Source organism: Uloborus diversus, chromosome 3 (genome assembly GCF_026930045.1).
Source record: "Uloborus diversus isolate 005 chromosome 3, Udiv.v.3.1, whole genome shotgun sequence".
Taxonomy (NCBI): Eukaryota; Metazoa; Arthropoda; class Arachnida; order Araneae; family Uloboridae; genus Uloborus; species Uloborus diversus.
Genome location: NC_072733.1, coordinates 111,613,062 through 111,630,017, shown reverse-complemented (window position 1 = coordinate 111,630,017; position 16,956 = coordinate 111,613,062). Strand labels below are relative to the sequence as shown.

At 33.8% G+C, this 16,956-nt stretch overlaps 1 protein-coding gene across 1 annotated transcript in view; it reads right to left on the bottom strand.

The window, feature by feature from the left end:
* LOC129218037 (insulin-degrading enzyme-like) overlaps positions 1-16,956 on the bottom strand; it is a 171,916-nt gene that overhangs the window by 12,919 nt on the left and 142,041 nt on the right. The window contains exons 23-27 of the mRNA XM_054852216.1: positions 10,186-10,353; positions 9,949-10,073; positions 4,073-4,220; positions 3,914-3,975; positions 109-273 (exon numbers count right to left, since the gene is read on the bottom strand). Coding sequence (XP_054708191.1) covers positions 109-273; positions 3,914-3,975; positions 4,073-4,220; positions 9,949-10,073; positions 10,186-10,353 — 668 coding nt within the window. The remainder of the gene's footprint in view (positions 1-108; positions 274-3,913; positions 3,976-4,072; positions 4,221-9,948; positions 10,074-10,185; positions 10,354-16,956) is intronic.

Below are 16,956 nucleotides of genomic sequence, written 5' to 3'. Positions count from 1 at the left end.
TATTATTTATTTTCAAAGCAAGAGATATTTATACCTAGCAGCAATAAAAGTAATTTAAACATACATACATTAATTTAGCAAGAAATGACTTATTAAAGGGGTATTTACTCGAAAAGCTGGAGGTGGTGGTATTAAGCCATTATCAGTTGACACTTCTTCTGGCATACAAGAATACAAAACATCATCCAAAACATCATTTGCATGTTTAGAAACAGAAGATATTACATGAACAGAAAGTTTTTTCCTTCTAGGAGCATCATATGCAATCATATCCTTTAAAAAAGAGAATTAAATTGACACATACAATAACTCTTAAAATTGTGAATCTATCCTATTGTATACAAGACAATCAAATTTAAATCTTATAAATATTAAAGAACCACACAAAGCTTTCTTTCTTTCTTTATTATTATTATTTTGGGTCATTCAATGCACCAAATAATAGTAGCATAAATGGAAATGTAAACTTTTTTTTGTATATCATTTGGACAAAAGGAGTCAATTTGGAGTCATATTAAATTTGTTATTCAAAGAGTGCTAATGATTGAATTATTTCCCATTTTTTTTAATCAATGCACATAATTTTTATAGTTTTGCTCTAAATTTTTTCTTGTCTTTCTGTCCTTGATCTTAATCAGAACAAAATGTCCTCCCACTTATGATTTAGCTCAAGGGACTCAAGTAACACATATTTAAAAAAAAAAAAAAAAAAGCACAGTACCATAGGGGAACTGGGTGGGCTAACTTTGCAGGCAATTTTTAGTTTTTGGGATTTCCCATGTGATACACTGCTTTGGTTCAGACTGCAATCAGGTCTTTTAAGCAGACCTGTAGTGTGTTGCTATCTGACAGCAGTTCTCAGAACATTAGTTCACTTCACTTGTTGTGACAGCAAAGTTATTCTTGCCATTTGTTTTTCAAAGTTCTTGTTTTAGGTGAAACTTTTGCTTGTGCCTTGAAAAAAAAAAAAAAAATAATAATAATAAAAAAAAAGCACACCAAATTACATTCAGGTCTGTATATATATTGATAAATACTTCCTCAAGTGATTAATGTAGAAATAAACATGTTATTATAAGTTGCATGTCGTATAACCTCTATATTGTAAATTTTTATCTTTTCATGGGGTAACTTTGAGACTGAGAAATTTTCAATGTTAAGGAGCTGAAAGTTTACAGCGTTCTTTTGGCTTTGGTTTACAAAAACTAAACTTCACAAACTGTTTAAATAATATTAGCTATAGCATCTGTTGGTTAATTAACATTTCAAAGCACAGTTTAAAATAATATTTGTCGCCTGTAGTTTCACCCATTAAGTAGAATGTATTGTTTTTATCACCTGTTAAATATAACATTCTAGGATTTGTATAAACTCATTTCCTTCGTTGTTTCTGATATAGATAATGCACATACATAATAACAGTGTGGTAACATTGATACAAAGTTGTGTTTCCTGCTGTTTTTAATGAGGATAAAGCAAAGTCCCAATGTTTCTTAATCAATTTATTAAGACTGGGACAAATCGAAATGTTTTTTTTTTTATGAAATACCATAGCAACTAGAGCTTTTCTTCTGCCATATTTTGTAAGAGGAATATTGCAACACGAAAAAAAATTGGTTTCCTACTATAAATTTATCATTGTTTTCTTTGGGGTTTGAAATGACAAAAACGGCACTTTTTCAACCACGATTTGTCAACGGAAAATTTCTATTTAGGCCGTTTTCGTCATTTCGAACCTAAAAAAGCCAATGATAGTCTTACAGTAGGAAACTAGTTGTTTTTTTTTCTGTTGCAGTTGACCATGTATACTAGAAGTACAGAAAAAAAATAAGCTGATAATGGCAGTCCTTTATTATGAAAAAATGGGTTTTTTTCACTCCACAAAAGTAATTAGTGGAGTAAGTGATAAAAATTTGAAAATGCTATTGTAAGAATACATTACATTGCTCTTTAAAATGAAAGAAAAACCGTCTTGTTTCTCTTGGCCATAGAAGAGATATAAGCCTTTAAAAAATACAATATAAACTTTTGCACATTATTTAACAGAAACTAAGTAGACTGGATAAATGCCTTAAAAAAATCCATATAACCAGGTTTTATTGAAATAAATTTGCAAAATGTAATTTTAAACAACAGATAGCTTTCAATTTTTATTAACTACATTTATGAAACATAATTTTTCACCAAAACCAAGCGTTTTATTTAAAGGTTTATATCTTTTCTGTGCCCTAAAAAGACAAGAGTTTTTGTTTCGTTTTAAAGGGCAATTTAACCGCTTCGTACCCTTGCATTTTCAAATTTTTATCACCTAACAAACATCCCGTTTTTTGGGAATAAAAAAGCCCATTTTTCATTTTTCTTAAGTTTGAACAATTTTTTCATCATGAAGGACGCCTAGTATCAACCTACTTTTTTCTGTGCTTCTAGTATGTATATCTAACTATAACAAGAAAAAAAAAATTGCTTCCTACTGTAAGCCCCTCACCGACATTTTTAGACCCAAAATGTCAAAAACGGCACTTTTTCAACCCTAATTTGACAACGGGAAATTTCTAATTAGGCATAACTTAAATCTTTTTCTATTATGCACAAATAAAAGCTCATTCGTTCACCTTTACAATAAGACTTGTTTGATATTCCTACTAATTAAAATAAATTTGCTAGAGCTTTTAGAAAAAGGATAAAAAATGCCTAATTTTACTCATTCGCATAGCACAAAAATAGCTATTTCTCAGGAATAAAATTTTTCCAAGAAAAAATATAACAGTTTGGGAAGACAGAATATTGGTATATATTAACTATTTGTTGATTTGATAGGAAATGATCCATATATATATATATATATATATATATATATATATATATATATATATATATATATATATATATATACATATATATTTATTTATATACTGAGAAAAAATTATGGTATACTAATTAGAACTGTAATGTCATAATTTGTATTACTATTATGAGAAAGGTTTAAAAGATTACAAAAATGATTCAGTTCTAGAACTTTGATATCATAAAAGAAATGCAACCTCTTCAACAGTTAGCTACCACTTGTGAGCATGAAAAAAGTTAAGAATGTACAGGGTGCTTACAGAGTCTATAAGGAAAATTAATTTAAAAAAAAAGAACTTTTACTTTTAAACTTTTATACATAATTGGATCTTTATTTTGATCCTTATCTCATCAAGTTTTCTCCCCATTGTTACAATTTTAGCAAATGGCACTTAGGTGATACTAACATCAAAAACTGAAAATGGCACCTATGAAAGAAAAGTTCCTAGGTGTTTCTGAAGGGAAGTTTTGAGTGTCAACTCCACAAAACTTTTGGGTTTAACAGATACTGCAAATTCTAGTATAACAGTTTATAAACACTATTATGACCAAAGTCTCCAGAAAGTCAATTCTGGTTGCGTTAGTATCTGGTGCGGAGACGAAAAACTGTCTATATCTTCTTAGAACTAAGAGAGTTGCACGTGTAGAAATGTATTAATGCTGTAAGGGGAAAAAATGAGATAAGGAAGAAAATACAAAAAAAAAAAAAAAAGAATTAAATTTGTGCAAGACTTTATAAATTCTCTGTATTTTCTATTGGTTTTTCAAAATTTTTACTTTTTATAAGAGTTGACTATTTAAAAAACTCATGCTATTTTTCGCTGTTTTTAAAGGGTACTTCATTTTTAAAAAATTTTTATTCAAGCTTTGGATCCGGGGATTTTTCCATGAGCTCCCACTTAGGCGACTAAATGTATCTAAAAGCTGTGTTTTATAACCTCTTATTTTTTTAAAAATTGCCCCTAAGCACCCATTTGAGCCAAATTTTACATTTATGACACCCCTTTTTTAAGTCTGACTCCCTTCAAAACCAGAAGCTGGATTTATCCTTGATTTTATTTGACATTACCTTAAAGTAGTTATACAACTCTTCTTTTGTAATGGATGACAAACATTCCACTTCAATGTTATCTGCAGGAAGAAAAAAAATTGTAATTTTTTTTTGTAATTTTTTTTTCTTCTAAATATAAATAAGTCATTTACATCTATCATCAGGTATTCAACATACCTCTATCAAAATTATACTGTCTTGATGCAATTTCCAGCCAATATTTTGCAGTTTGCACAGATAATTTTTTGGGTTTTTCCAATCGTATAGTGGATAAAGATAAAATATGATTTTGAAACTCGTCATCAGTCATTTCTTGAATATATTTCTAATAAATGATACAGTACAATTGTTTAAAAATAAGTACACAGGGTAATTTAGAACTAATGTTCAAAAATCCACATATAGATCAAAAACACAATCATAAATACGAATTATATAGGAACATTTGGGTGGTTCAAAAATACATGTAAAAAAAAAAAAGTTTTTCTTAGATAATGGGCCACCCCTCAATATTTTCAGACTTGTGGATAGTAACATACTGGAAGAATTTTAGCTTCCTATTTCAACCAAAAGAAGGTGCTCAACCCCCTCCTGTAAACTTCATACGTATGGAGAGGGGGATTAAAAAAATACATTAAACTGAAAAAACAATATGACATGTTTTAAAATACACCAGTAATATGCATATATGTTGCAGTAAAATAATTATTTAAAAAAACAGCTGGAGAAATTGAACGTTTGTAAAATTGTGGCATTTTCTATTCTATGGCTAAAGTTAAATTAAGGGGTCATTGAGCACCCTCTTAAAATTTGTGCAAGAAGCTAAAACTTTTACAGCACAACACTATTAGTAAGTCTAAAACAAATAGGGGTGGCCTAGACTCCAAAAAAAGTTTTTTTGAGCCACCCTAAAAAAACATATTGGTGGAAATACTATATTAAAAAAAAACACTACAGGCACACAAAGCTAAAAAATAATTAAAAAAAACAAGAAATAATTATAATTTATTACTCAAAGATAACAAAAAAATATATTTTACTCAAACTGAAACACAAGCAATAACTGCCCAGTTCTTAATTTTGCAGTTTCTTTCTCTTCACACCACATCCCTCTCTCTCCAATTCTTCTCATCCCTCTTTTCTAAAAACATTCCTTCCTTCATATACTTTAACAAGGGCATTGTATTGCATATCAAAGCTTAGGAAATAATTTTACTGGTAGCAGCACTACACAAGTGATAGTATTTTGGATGGGCGTATACATATGCTCATGGCAAGGTGTATACATACGCCTCGGGCAGTTACGGGAATTTTTACTTCTCTTAATTTTTTTATCATAATAAAACTCCCTGACAATTCCAAGCTATTCCAGCTAATTCTACACCTATGGGAATCCTGTGAAATGGTATCCAGGCCAGACATGCATTTTTAATCAGGCAGAAATTAAGTCATTTACAGTCCATTAAGCTAATAAATTGTATTTAAATAGATTAATTTGTTAATGTATTGAATAAAATTACCATGTTTAAAGTATTTTCGCTAAGTTAATGTAGAATGGATAGGTCCAGTAGTGCTCATAGATATTAAGAACAGGCAAGAACCTGATTGTGAATCATGCAATCCGGCAAAAAAGTACATAAGTTGATTCAAACCAATTCTGTGTGTAAGGTCAGGAAACTCTTAGATCTCACACAGTAAAATTTAGCAGGACATCTTTCACAAGTTTTTGGGTGAAGGATTTTCCAAGAAAATCATTTGTTCATGTTCTTAAACCAAAAGAAAAACTATTTTCACCTTTTCTTTGCTTTTAGAAACAGGGTCAAAGAGTTAAACAAAAAAAAAAAAAAAAAAAAAAAAAAAAAAAAAAATAGATTGAGTATGTAAATATTTTCATGCAAAGATACCACCTTCAGATAAATTATTCTTGAATCTTCTATTAATTAAAAAAAAAAATTCTGCATGCTATTTAAGTGACAGATTATTATTACTAAAATTGAGCCACTTGTCTGTATGGATCAGGCAGGTTGTGGTTGTTGGGATTTTTAATTTTCTTTATTTTTATATGTATTGTTCTTCATCATAATGAAAATACAAAATATGAGCTTTGTCTGACTTACCATTTTTGAAAAAATAAATTTTTTAGATTAGGAGGCATGCTACATTTTTGAGGGTTTTTCAAATTTGCAGATTTTAATGTGCTTGTTGCTTGAAGTGCCCTTATAATGACATGAATTTTTTAATTCCATATTATTATATAGTCTTGTTAGATACTGTGTGACAGCTGTCAAATCAGTGTCAATACAAGGGCGATGCCCACAAACTCCGTTTAAAAATGTCCAAAAATGAAATATTTTTCTATATTTACGGCCAATTTTCTCAAAGCATCTTCATGATGACACCAACATTTTTAGATCATTTTCTAGCCATACTTACATTTATCAAAAATATGTAATAAAATCGGTGTCACTATAAGGGCGACAGAAGATATTGGAATTTTTATTTGATAAATTTCACAAAAACACAAATATTTAAAATCAAACTACAACTATCGCCTTCATAGCAGAGATCTGAAACTAAATAAGTTTAACAACCAACATGTTTGTCTAACATTTGCACTAAAAAAAATCAGTGTCACTCCTATTATTTTTGGAAATATAATCATTCGAAGTTATGGCATTATTTTTATATGTATTTATTCTTTTCACACCCAGATAGTTTTTTGAACAAATTTATTTTTTATTTAATACAAAGTGTACCTTTTAACACAAACAGCTTTGAGCAGTAAGAGCGTCTTTTTCTTGAATAGAAAATGCCCATTTTGATATAGGTACAGGTGGATCTATTGTGCATAATATGTCTAGATCATCATATCAATACTCGTCTTGTTTTTCCGGCCAAACAAATTAATTTATTCCAATTGTTCTTGACATACATTTGACCTTAACTTGCAAATGGATTGTGTATGAAAGATGTAGAGTGAGAAGCTCTTACAAACATTTTATATAAATACTTCAAATTGTTCAACTCTAATAAATACCCCTGTATTGCCACAAGTTCAATGTAATGAATTTGGATGGGCCCTACCTTTACAAGCTCAATTCAAGTTCACTTCAAAGCAGAAACAGTATTTATTAGAACAATTTATGATTGGTGAAAATACTGGGGAAAAAACAACATCCAAGTCAAGTTGCACACTTGATGAGGAATGCAGTTCGTAACGGGAACTGTTCGCTACTTCAGAGTACTGTACTATAAAACAAATCCTATCCCTATTTTATCGATGGAAGAAACAAAAAACGAAGGCATTCTCAATACAGTCGGATCCTGCTACAACGCGATCCGACTTATGCGAAATGGCTATAACGCGAGTTTTTCATGAGTAATGCATTTTTTAATGCGGACACAAATTACTTGCCTGCAACATGAAAATTTTCGAAAAAGAGGAGGCGGAGAGTTAGAATGGGCTTTGTTGACACTAAATATTGGTTTTGTGAATAGGCTTTCATCCCTTTAGCATCACTGAAAGCGGAAGTTCACCCACTCTATTAGTCTATACAAATAACCGCTCCGATTCTTAACTTTTTTTTTCATCTTACATATGAACGTTGATAAAATAGAATGGCTCCCAAAAGCGATTTTTCATAAAGAAAAAGAGAAAGTTTCTGACCATTAAAGAAAAGGTCATGATTCTCGATATGCTTGAACAATTAAAAGGTATTTCGAAGGTATCACAATAATTAGGTATGAGGGAATCTTTGATACCTAAAGTTAAAATTCAAGAATAGGAAACCCGTAGACGTTCAGAAGTTAGTTTCAATACTGAAGCTCGTAGAGTAGTGTCTAAGCAAAATACAAACATCATGAAAATGGAAGCTGCTCTTTCATTCTGTCTTAAAGAGGCCAGAAAGAGGGGTGTTCCCACACCGCATAAATCATTATCTGCGTCATTTTAAAAATTATAATTAAGTGTGTGATATCTACAGTTAAGGGGTATTATAATGCAGTAATGTGCTTAACGTAAGTATCGTACTGTTTTAATTCATGTATCTCATTGATTTTGCGCTTCAAAACAGTAATTTTTCAAAATACTTTTTCTAAAATACAGTAAAAAGTCAGTTCTTCATATAGAAAACGGTAATATATAGTTAAGAAATAGTTTGAAACAATTTGAGGGCTGTTAACACATGTCTGAAATAATTGGGTATACTTATAAAATATTTTTAATCATACGTTGTTCCACAACGCGAAATTTCAACTTGCGTGAGGAACCTTGGAACACATCCCTCACATAAGTCGGGATCCGACTGTACATTGAATGAGAATATTGAAGAAAGCGAACATTCAGAATCTGAAACAGAATTTGCGGATAGCGTAGACCAAAAAGAAGAAAACATTAAAAATCAAATCAACCAGTTTCAGAAATATGGTCAACTCTTATTGAAAACTGGTAATTTTGTAGCACTAAAGCATGGAAAAACATGATATCCCACAAAAATAGTATTGCAAGTTAAGGTCAAATGCATGACAAGAACAATTGGAATAAATAAATTTGTTTAGCCGGAAAAACAAGACGAGTATTGGTATGATAATCGAGACAAATTATGCACAATAGAACCTCCTCTACCTATATCAAAACGGGCATTTTCTATTCAAGAAAAAGATGCTCTTACTGCCCAAAGCTGTTTGTGAAAAGGTACACTTCTTTGTATTAAATTAAAAATAAATATGTTCAAAAACTATCTGGGTGTGAAAAGATAAATAAATATTAAAAAAACGCAATAACGTACTAATTTTAAATAATTATATTCCTAAAAATAATATATCTTATTTTAGTGCAAATGTTAGAGAAACATGTTGGTTATCAAACTTGTTTAGTTTCAGATCTCTGCTATTAGGACGATGGTTGTAGTTAGATTTTAAATATTTGTGTTTTCGTGAAATTTATCAAATAAAAGTTCCAATATCTTCTGATGCCTTTACAGGGACACCGATTTTATTATATATTTTTGATGTATGTAAGTGTGACTAGAAAATGATCTAAAAACATTGGTGTCATCATGAAGGCGCTTTGAGAAAATTGGCCTTGAATCGAAAAAAAAAAATTTCATTTTCGGTCATTTTTAAAGAGTTTGTGGGCGTCGCCCTCGTAGTGACACCGATTTGACAGCTGTAACAGTATCTAACAAGACTATATAATATGGAATAAAAAAATCCATGTCATTATAAGGGTGCTTAAAGCAAAAAGCACAATAAAATCTGCAAATTTGAAAAACCAGCAAAAGTGTGCCACGCCTCCTAAACTAAAAAATTTATTTTCTCAAAAACAGTAAGTCAGACAAAGCTCAAATTTCGGATTTACATTACATTCATGATAAGGAACAATATGTGTGAAAATAAAGAAAATCAAAAACGTCAACAATCACAAATGCTTTAAACTGCCTGATTCTTGTGGCAGACAGTGGCTCAAAAAACTTACGTTTATAGATTAAAAAGTTAAAAATAGCACAAGTTCTGTATTTTACTACTTCAATACATTGATTGTCAAAAAACCTTTTTAAAGATGTTCTTTGGCTTTCTAATTCTTATTAAAATCAAGGGGTAAATGCATAAAAAACCAGTTTTAACCTAAGTGCAGTTCATGGTTAAAAAAAACATGTAGAAACATTGAACTGCAGCTGAAAAAACAAACAGTTAAATGTCCTAATGCATTGATAAATATTGTTAAATAGCTTATTGTTCAAGTAGTAAATTTATATTTGTCTCAGCAAAACAAAAAGTAGCCATTCTCGAGCATACCAAACTATGAAATATGTACGCACAGCAAATAGTGAAGAGACAAATCTATTTTTATGTTTCATCAGCACTAAAGGTGCTATTCTATAAGTAAAAAATTGATTTAATAGCATCTTCAGAGGTTACTGGCAACAACAGAGTTTAGATTTTGTTCTCATATTTTTTTGAAAGACCAAGAAGGGTATGTTGCCATTTGGCAATTTGAGGCACTTAAGGGATAAAACTATATATGATTCCAGCAATATAAATTAAGATCTTACCTCAAAATATTGAACAAAAGCTTCAATTCTACCATCCACGTAAGAAGGAGATTTGTCAGATTGGACCAGAATTCTGATTCCTTGTGCCCCATTAGAACGACGTGCCCCACTGCATACAATATATCCTAGGAAAAGTACATGCATGTTCACATTTGTATTTCACTGTAGTAAATGTAAAAGCTTAAAATTATAATAATATCTCAATGTGTGTTTCAATATTAAGGTAAGATTTATTACCTAGTTGCTCTTGTGTTCGAAGAAAATTAAAGCAAGGCTCGGAGAGCAATTCACACAATAATTCCAAGAGCATATTTGCTCTGGTTTCTTGAATTCCACACTGATAATAAGTCTCAACAGAAGAACAGCTATGAACATCATTAATAACTTCATACACATAATGGCAACCTAAATGAAGTGAAAAAAAAGTTAGAACAAGCTTTTTAGTTACTCAGCAAGCCTAATTTTATTTGAAATGTAAACAGAAGGTAACTGAGTTATTCCATCATGACAAACATAACATTCAAAGACTCTGTTTCATTCCATAACAAGATTTTTAAACCTCTAATCATTTAACTTGTGGTTTTTGGGACATTTTGTGAAAGAATAAAACTTCTGTGTAATATTCATACAATGAAACATAGTATAAATCACATAAATTGATTTTTGAAACTAAATTACTATACTGGGATGAACGTAACATTTTTGCAACCTAAAATATTTACATGAAATTCAGTTCTCAATTTCTCTAAAGTTTAGGTAGATATAGTTGTAAAAATAATGTATTGCATCATTTTCATTCCGAAACTTTATTTTTCCTGCCGAATAATACCCATTTATGCTGTTGATATAATAGAAACGAATATTCATTCAAAATGTGATGTTTGACGAACGTAACTGTGACGAATGCAACTCTGAAAATGAAAATTTAGAAAAAAATCATTCAGTTTCTTGGACAGGTACGTGTCTAAATATAAATGAATAAGCAGTGATATTTTGTCTTAAAATTAACACTTCAACAACGACTTTATAACTTGGATTAAATAAATGTTTATATATACATATACACAGTCCAGTCACATTAATGTGACCACCACGTACTTTCCACGTCAGAGTTAAATAACCAATCACAGAAGGCAGGTGGCAGTACAGTGCAGTTGAGCGTATATAAAGGGTGTGTGAGGGCTTCGGAAAACATTTCAATCATTGGCGTAATGCAGAAACGAAGCGATTTATCCGACGTCCAAAAGGGCATGATCATTGGCTTTTGGGCCAAGGGTGGAAGCATTTCCGAAACGGCTGAGTTTGTGAACTGTTCGCGTGCCGCCCTGGTAAAAGTGTACTGTGCATGGCAAATTGGGACTGTCCAAAATCAGCGACGTGGCAAATGTGGTGCACCACGGGCCATAGATGACAGAGGCGAACACGGTTGCGGAGATGCGTTCGGGCAGATAGACGGGCTACCGTTGAGCAACTGACCACCAAAATGAACCAAGGGGCTACCAAAAGTGTCTCCCAAACTATTATTCAGCGAACATTGCTGCGTCTGGGCCTCCGAAGGAGACGCCTGGTTCATACACCTATGCTGACTGCTGTTCATTGACGATGAAGGCTAGAATTTGCATGCCAGTACAGCAGCTGGATGTCCACCGAGTGGCGACAGGTAGCGTTTTCAGACGAATCGCGTTTTATGCTCCATCGGACAGATGGACGTTGGCGTACAAGGCATGAAACCTCTGAAGGGAACCACCCTGCAACCATTGCCGGAACGGTCCAAGCTGGAGGTGGGAGCATTATGATCTGGGGAATGTTTTCCTGGCATTCTCTGGGTTCACTGATCATTGTGGAAGGCACGATGGATCAATACAAGTACGCATCTGTCCTTGCGGATCATGTCCATCCCTACATGCGCATTGTTTTTCCTCAGGAGGATGGCATCTTCCAGCAGGACAGTGCAAGGTGCCATACAGCTGCCAGTGTACGTGCCTGGTTCGAAGAGCACCAGGATGAGGGGTCAGGTTCCTCTTTCGGAGAAATTTTCGAATTTTTTCAAAAATCGCAATTAAGGGGGGTTGGGGGGTCTCTTCCGAAACTTCTTCAAAACGTATGTTAGTTTTAGCCTTTGGTGACGTTCGGAGATCGAGGGCTTGTGCTGAATATTTTCCAATGTTCCAGTTTCTAAAATAACAATTTTAGTACGGGATGTTGAGAAAATGAGGAAGGTCATGGGCTCGATACGAAAGCATTTCGATTTTGAACTCTGTGAAACGCATTTGTAGTCTCTCTTTGATGGTGTTAGGGGAGGAAGGAGTGCTCGGAGTTCCCATTCGAAAATTTTTTAAATTTGAAATCAATTTTAAGCTGTCTTTTTGGGTACGTTAAGTAATAGGGAAGCTTCGGGCCTTTCTTTGAATATGTTTTAACACCGAAAGGGAGAGGGGCCTCAAAACCACAAATATAGGATATTTTCGTAGATCTTAGGAGGTGGGGTGAGGTGATATAACGTCACCAAAACTGCTGTGGAGTCAGGTACGCGATCCTGGAACTTTTTCAAAAGTCACTCACGTACTGGAAAGACGACGAAAGAAGGGTGGAGTAATCTCCCTACTGAAATTGAAATGCATTGTACGCTATATTTCAGAAGGAAATTTCCGGACGCTCCTGTGGAAATTTCTGAAAACCAAATTTTACGCTATCTGTACTGACGTTTGAGAGAGGAATAGGGGTTTGGGGGGAGGATGATTCACCAGAAATTTCTTAAAATTGAAGTTTTAAAAACACAACAACAGGCTTTCTTTGGAGACGTTAGATGGAATGAGGGTTTTGGATATCTTTCTGGGAAAATTTTCAAAATTAAAGTTTTAAAAGCAAAATTTTTGACTATCTTTGAACAGCTTATGTGAGTTAGATGTTTAAGGATCTTCCTAAGAAATGTTTCAAAATTTAGGCTATCTTTGATCATGCTTGAGAGCGGGGGGGGGGGGGGGGAGATGGGGTTTAGGATTCGAGTACTCTCCTCAGAAATTTTTTGATGTCAAAGCTTTAAAGGCACAATTTAAGCTATATGGTGAGACGTACGAAGAGGGTGTGGATGCTATCTCTTTTGTATTTTTTCCAAAACTGAAGGTCTAAAAATGTACAATTAAACAATGTTTGGAGGTGTTAAGGAAAGGAAGACTTGGGAGCTTTGCCTGGATTTTTTTCTTGCCATCTAAAAAGGCATTTTAAAGCTATCTTAGTAGATAACGGGGAAAGAAGTGGGAAACTCGAGAGCTTTCCCATCTAAAAACATTTTAAATCTTATCTTTGGTTAAACAAAGCAGGATTGAAAGTTCCCAGCGGAAAATCGTTTGAAATTAAACTCTCATCCTCCCCAAAAACCGCCCTTTTAAGACATGTTGATCAGGCTGAGGAGAAGAACCAGTTAAATTGCTCTCTGTCCCGAAAAATTTAAAAAATGAAGTCCTAAATGGGAGGGGGGGGGGGGCTCCTGGATAGGGGGGATCTCCTACAGAAGTTTTCCAAAATTAAAAGCCAAAAAACACAAAATTTGGCTCTCTTTGGTCACCTCTAGGTGGGTTAAGGGCCACTCATTGATCTCCACTTTAGCTCCGTACTTTAATTTGACGGGTGTGAAAGTTGCTGTTAGAAACCGGGGCCCATTTTGCCACCCTCTCTAGTCTAGCACTGACGGACAACCCAGTTCATATATCTATGGTAACCTCTTCATTAAAAAAAATTTTCATCCCTTGAGTTATCACTGCCGTGCCGCCCTTTCAGTCTGCAACTTAAGTAAAAGAGAGAGAAAAATAAGGAATTTTTTTGCTCTATCTTATTTGGATTTTTTTTTTCGCATCAAAAGTGTTGAATTGCCGCCCCCAAAAATCTGCCGCCCGGGGCGGACCGCCCCCTTTTCCCCTCTACACTACTGGTTGTCGCTGTAAGATCAGTATTTCTGGCAAAGAGATTGCACGCCGTATAGCAGTTAAAATCACACCGAGTTGCTGCCTCAGCGAGAAATGGTGAATAATCAATCTGTTAGACGACATCTGGATGCTTTTACCCGAGGCCGAATCATTGGGAAGTTGGAGGAAGGCCGCAGTGTGACAAGTGTGGCTGCAGAGTTCGGAATTGCTCACAGCATCGTTTCACGACTTTGGAGACAATTTCAAACTACAGGAACAGCTATCCAAAAGGTTCAGTTGTGGTCGTCCACGAGGAACCAGATCCGCAGATGACCGGTTTATTGTCTTACAGGCCAGAAGAAACAGGCGGCAGACAGCGGGAGAAATCGCTAGACACACGACACAGGTGACTGGACGACCGATATCGCGTTTTACGGTGGCCAGAAGACTGCACGGTGGTGGTCTGTTTGCACGACGCCCTATACGGTGTGTACCTCTAACACCTGCCCATCGGAGAAGGAGTTCTCTGTGGTGCCGGGAACACCGGAATCGGAGAGACAATGAATGGGGACGAGTACTCTTTACAGATGAGAGCAGATTCAGTCTGAGTAGCGATACTCATCTGGAGAGAGCGGGGAAGCTGCAATCATCCCTTGAACATCATTGAAAGAGACAGGTATGGAGGTCGCCGTGTTCTCATATTGGGGAGGCATCAAGCTTGGTAGTCGTACAGACCTTCACATCTTCGACGCAGGTTCAGTCAACGGGACTGTTATTGTAACGAGATTCTTCTTCCATATGTGCATCTTTTTAGAGGCGCTGTGGGTCCACAGTTCCTTTTCATGGACAACAATGCACCATGTCATCGCACAGTAGCTGCCGAAAATTTATGAATAATATTTAATTCTGTAAAATTTAACATGTTACAGAGGGTACATGTACACCAATGGCCTTGGTCAAGCGAACCGCTTTTCTGCGCTTGTTCCAACCAAGCGGCAGGGGAACGTTTCCTCCCACCAAGATAAACACAAGGGATTCTATAGGCCATTAATGAATGATCTTTGACAACAACAAATTGCCTCCTACAGGCTTTGGGGGTGTTGATTTACAAAATTCAGTGTTTGTAATAGGTGTGGCAAATGGAATCGCAAGGCTTCAATGCTATAAATATAAGTAATTGCAATTATATTTTAATTCGCTGTTCTTTAGTTATAAACATACCTAAATGCTTATGCAATTTTTAATTTTTTAAGTATAAATTTTGAAAAATCCTAAAAAATTACTCCTAACATAAAAATATACTATATTTTACATAGCTAAAATATAAATTAAAAAAAATATCCAGATCGGAACAATGTAGAAATCTATAAATTAATTTTCTACTATTTGAGTACATAGTCCTTTATTATCATAAAGTTCTTGCAATTCACAAGATTTAGAAACCGAAATGGGTATCTATCCTAACTTGTTGAACTTTTGTTTTCTACAGCTGGTCTACCACAATGCAAAAAAGCTTGCCAACTATTGATATCATCTCACCTTTCATCACTGTTAGACGAATGCCATATTAGGGATAAAGATGTTGTTCATTTATTTACAGCCTATGTAGATGCAGTATATTTAAATCTAACTGACCTAGTGATCAATCATACATTCCTTAAGAGAGCAAGAGAAAATCTTCGAGAGGTAAAATTAACCCCCTTGTGGTTGGCCAGTCCCAGAATTACATGTTAAATGGACGAGATATCTCGTCATTGACTGCAAAGTGGTTAAATTTCATGAATTTAAATTTAGATTTTGTAGTTATTCACTGGGATACAAAGCTACATTCAGATGTAACTGGGAAAAGAACACCGACAGGATTACTGTGATAGCTTCAGGTCCTAATATTGAACAGCTACTCGGAATTCCTTAGATATTTCTTCAGTTGTATATGATATCTTAGATGATTGCTCTTTATTGCTAACTGCTCTAGCTGTAGTGTTTGATACAACGACTTGCAATACCAACCGTATAAATTGTGCATGCAATTTGTTAGAGCAAAAACTGAACGGTGATATATTACATTTGGATTGCCATCATCATGCACTTGAAATCGTACTGCAGAGTGCGTCCTTAAAGTTCTTTCCTTTCTTAGTTCTAGATCAGATATTCAATTATTTAAGCGCTTAAAAACTTTGTGGAAAGATCTCCATCATTCAGAACTTATAATATTTCAATCAAGTACACATACCACTTAAATTCTAAAAGACGACATTGATGATATATTATTGTTCGTAAAAAGCGGAATTGAGAAAGATTACGGAGAACTCTCGTAACTTGTAATAATATTTCCTGGTGAATTTCCTCCTACAGGGATATGTTTTCGGAGACCTGGAGCTTATCCCTGAGCCACATGGATGGCAAAAGCAAATTTTGTTTGTAAATTTCTATATTTAGGAAACAATTTAAATTGACCTTACATGAAGAGAAAGCCCATAAATATTGTTTTACAGTTAAATGCTATATTATGAAGATATGGTTTTTTGCAGCAACCCAATCTATGTTCCTTTAAATAATAAAATGTGTCTAAAAAACTAGCAGCATACAAAATGATGACAAACATGCAGCAGAAGCAGTGATTGGAAAATTCATAAATCACTTATGGTATTTAGGGGATAAACTAGTAGCTTTGTCGGTAACAGATGAAGGAATTAACTTTGAAGATAGGAAAAGACTAGTCCAAAAAATGCTTGTGATAAGGAAGACGTGTCTGATGACTGTTTAACAAATTTCATATATAACAGTAGATGATTTGGAGTACTTTTTTAGTAAAGATGGATATACACAAAAGGAAATGACCTTTCGTGTATAAATTTTCCGAATTTTTCTGAACTTAGCAAAACTATTTATCATAGTTCATTAACGCTCAAAATGACTAGTTCTAATCAAAATAGCTTTAATTTCCTGGATATCAACGTACAAATTGACTCAAATTGTTCCACTACAATCTATGATAAAAGGCGCGAATTTAATTTCATAGTTAACAGCTTACAAGATTTTTCCTCCTGCTTAAGTAAAAAGCTTTTTATTGGCATCATTGTTTTGCAAGCTATCAGAATAAAAA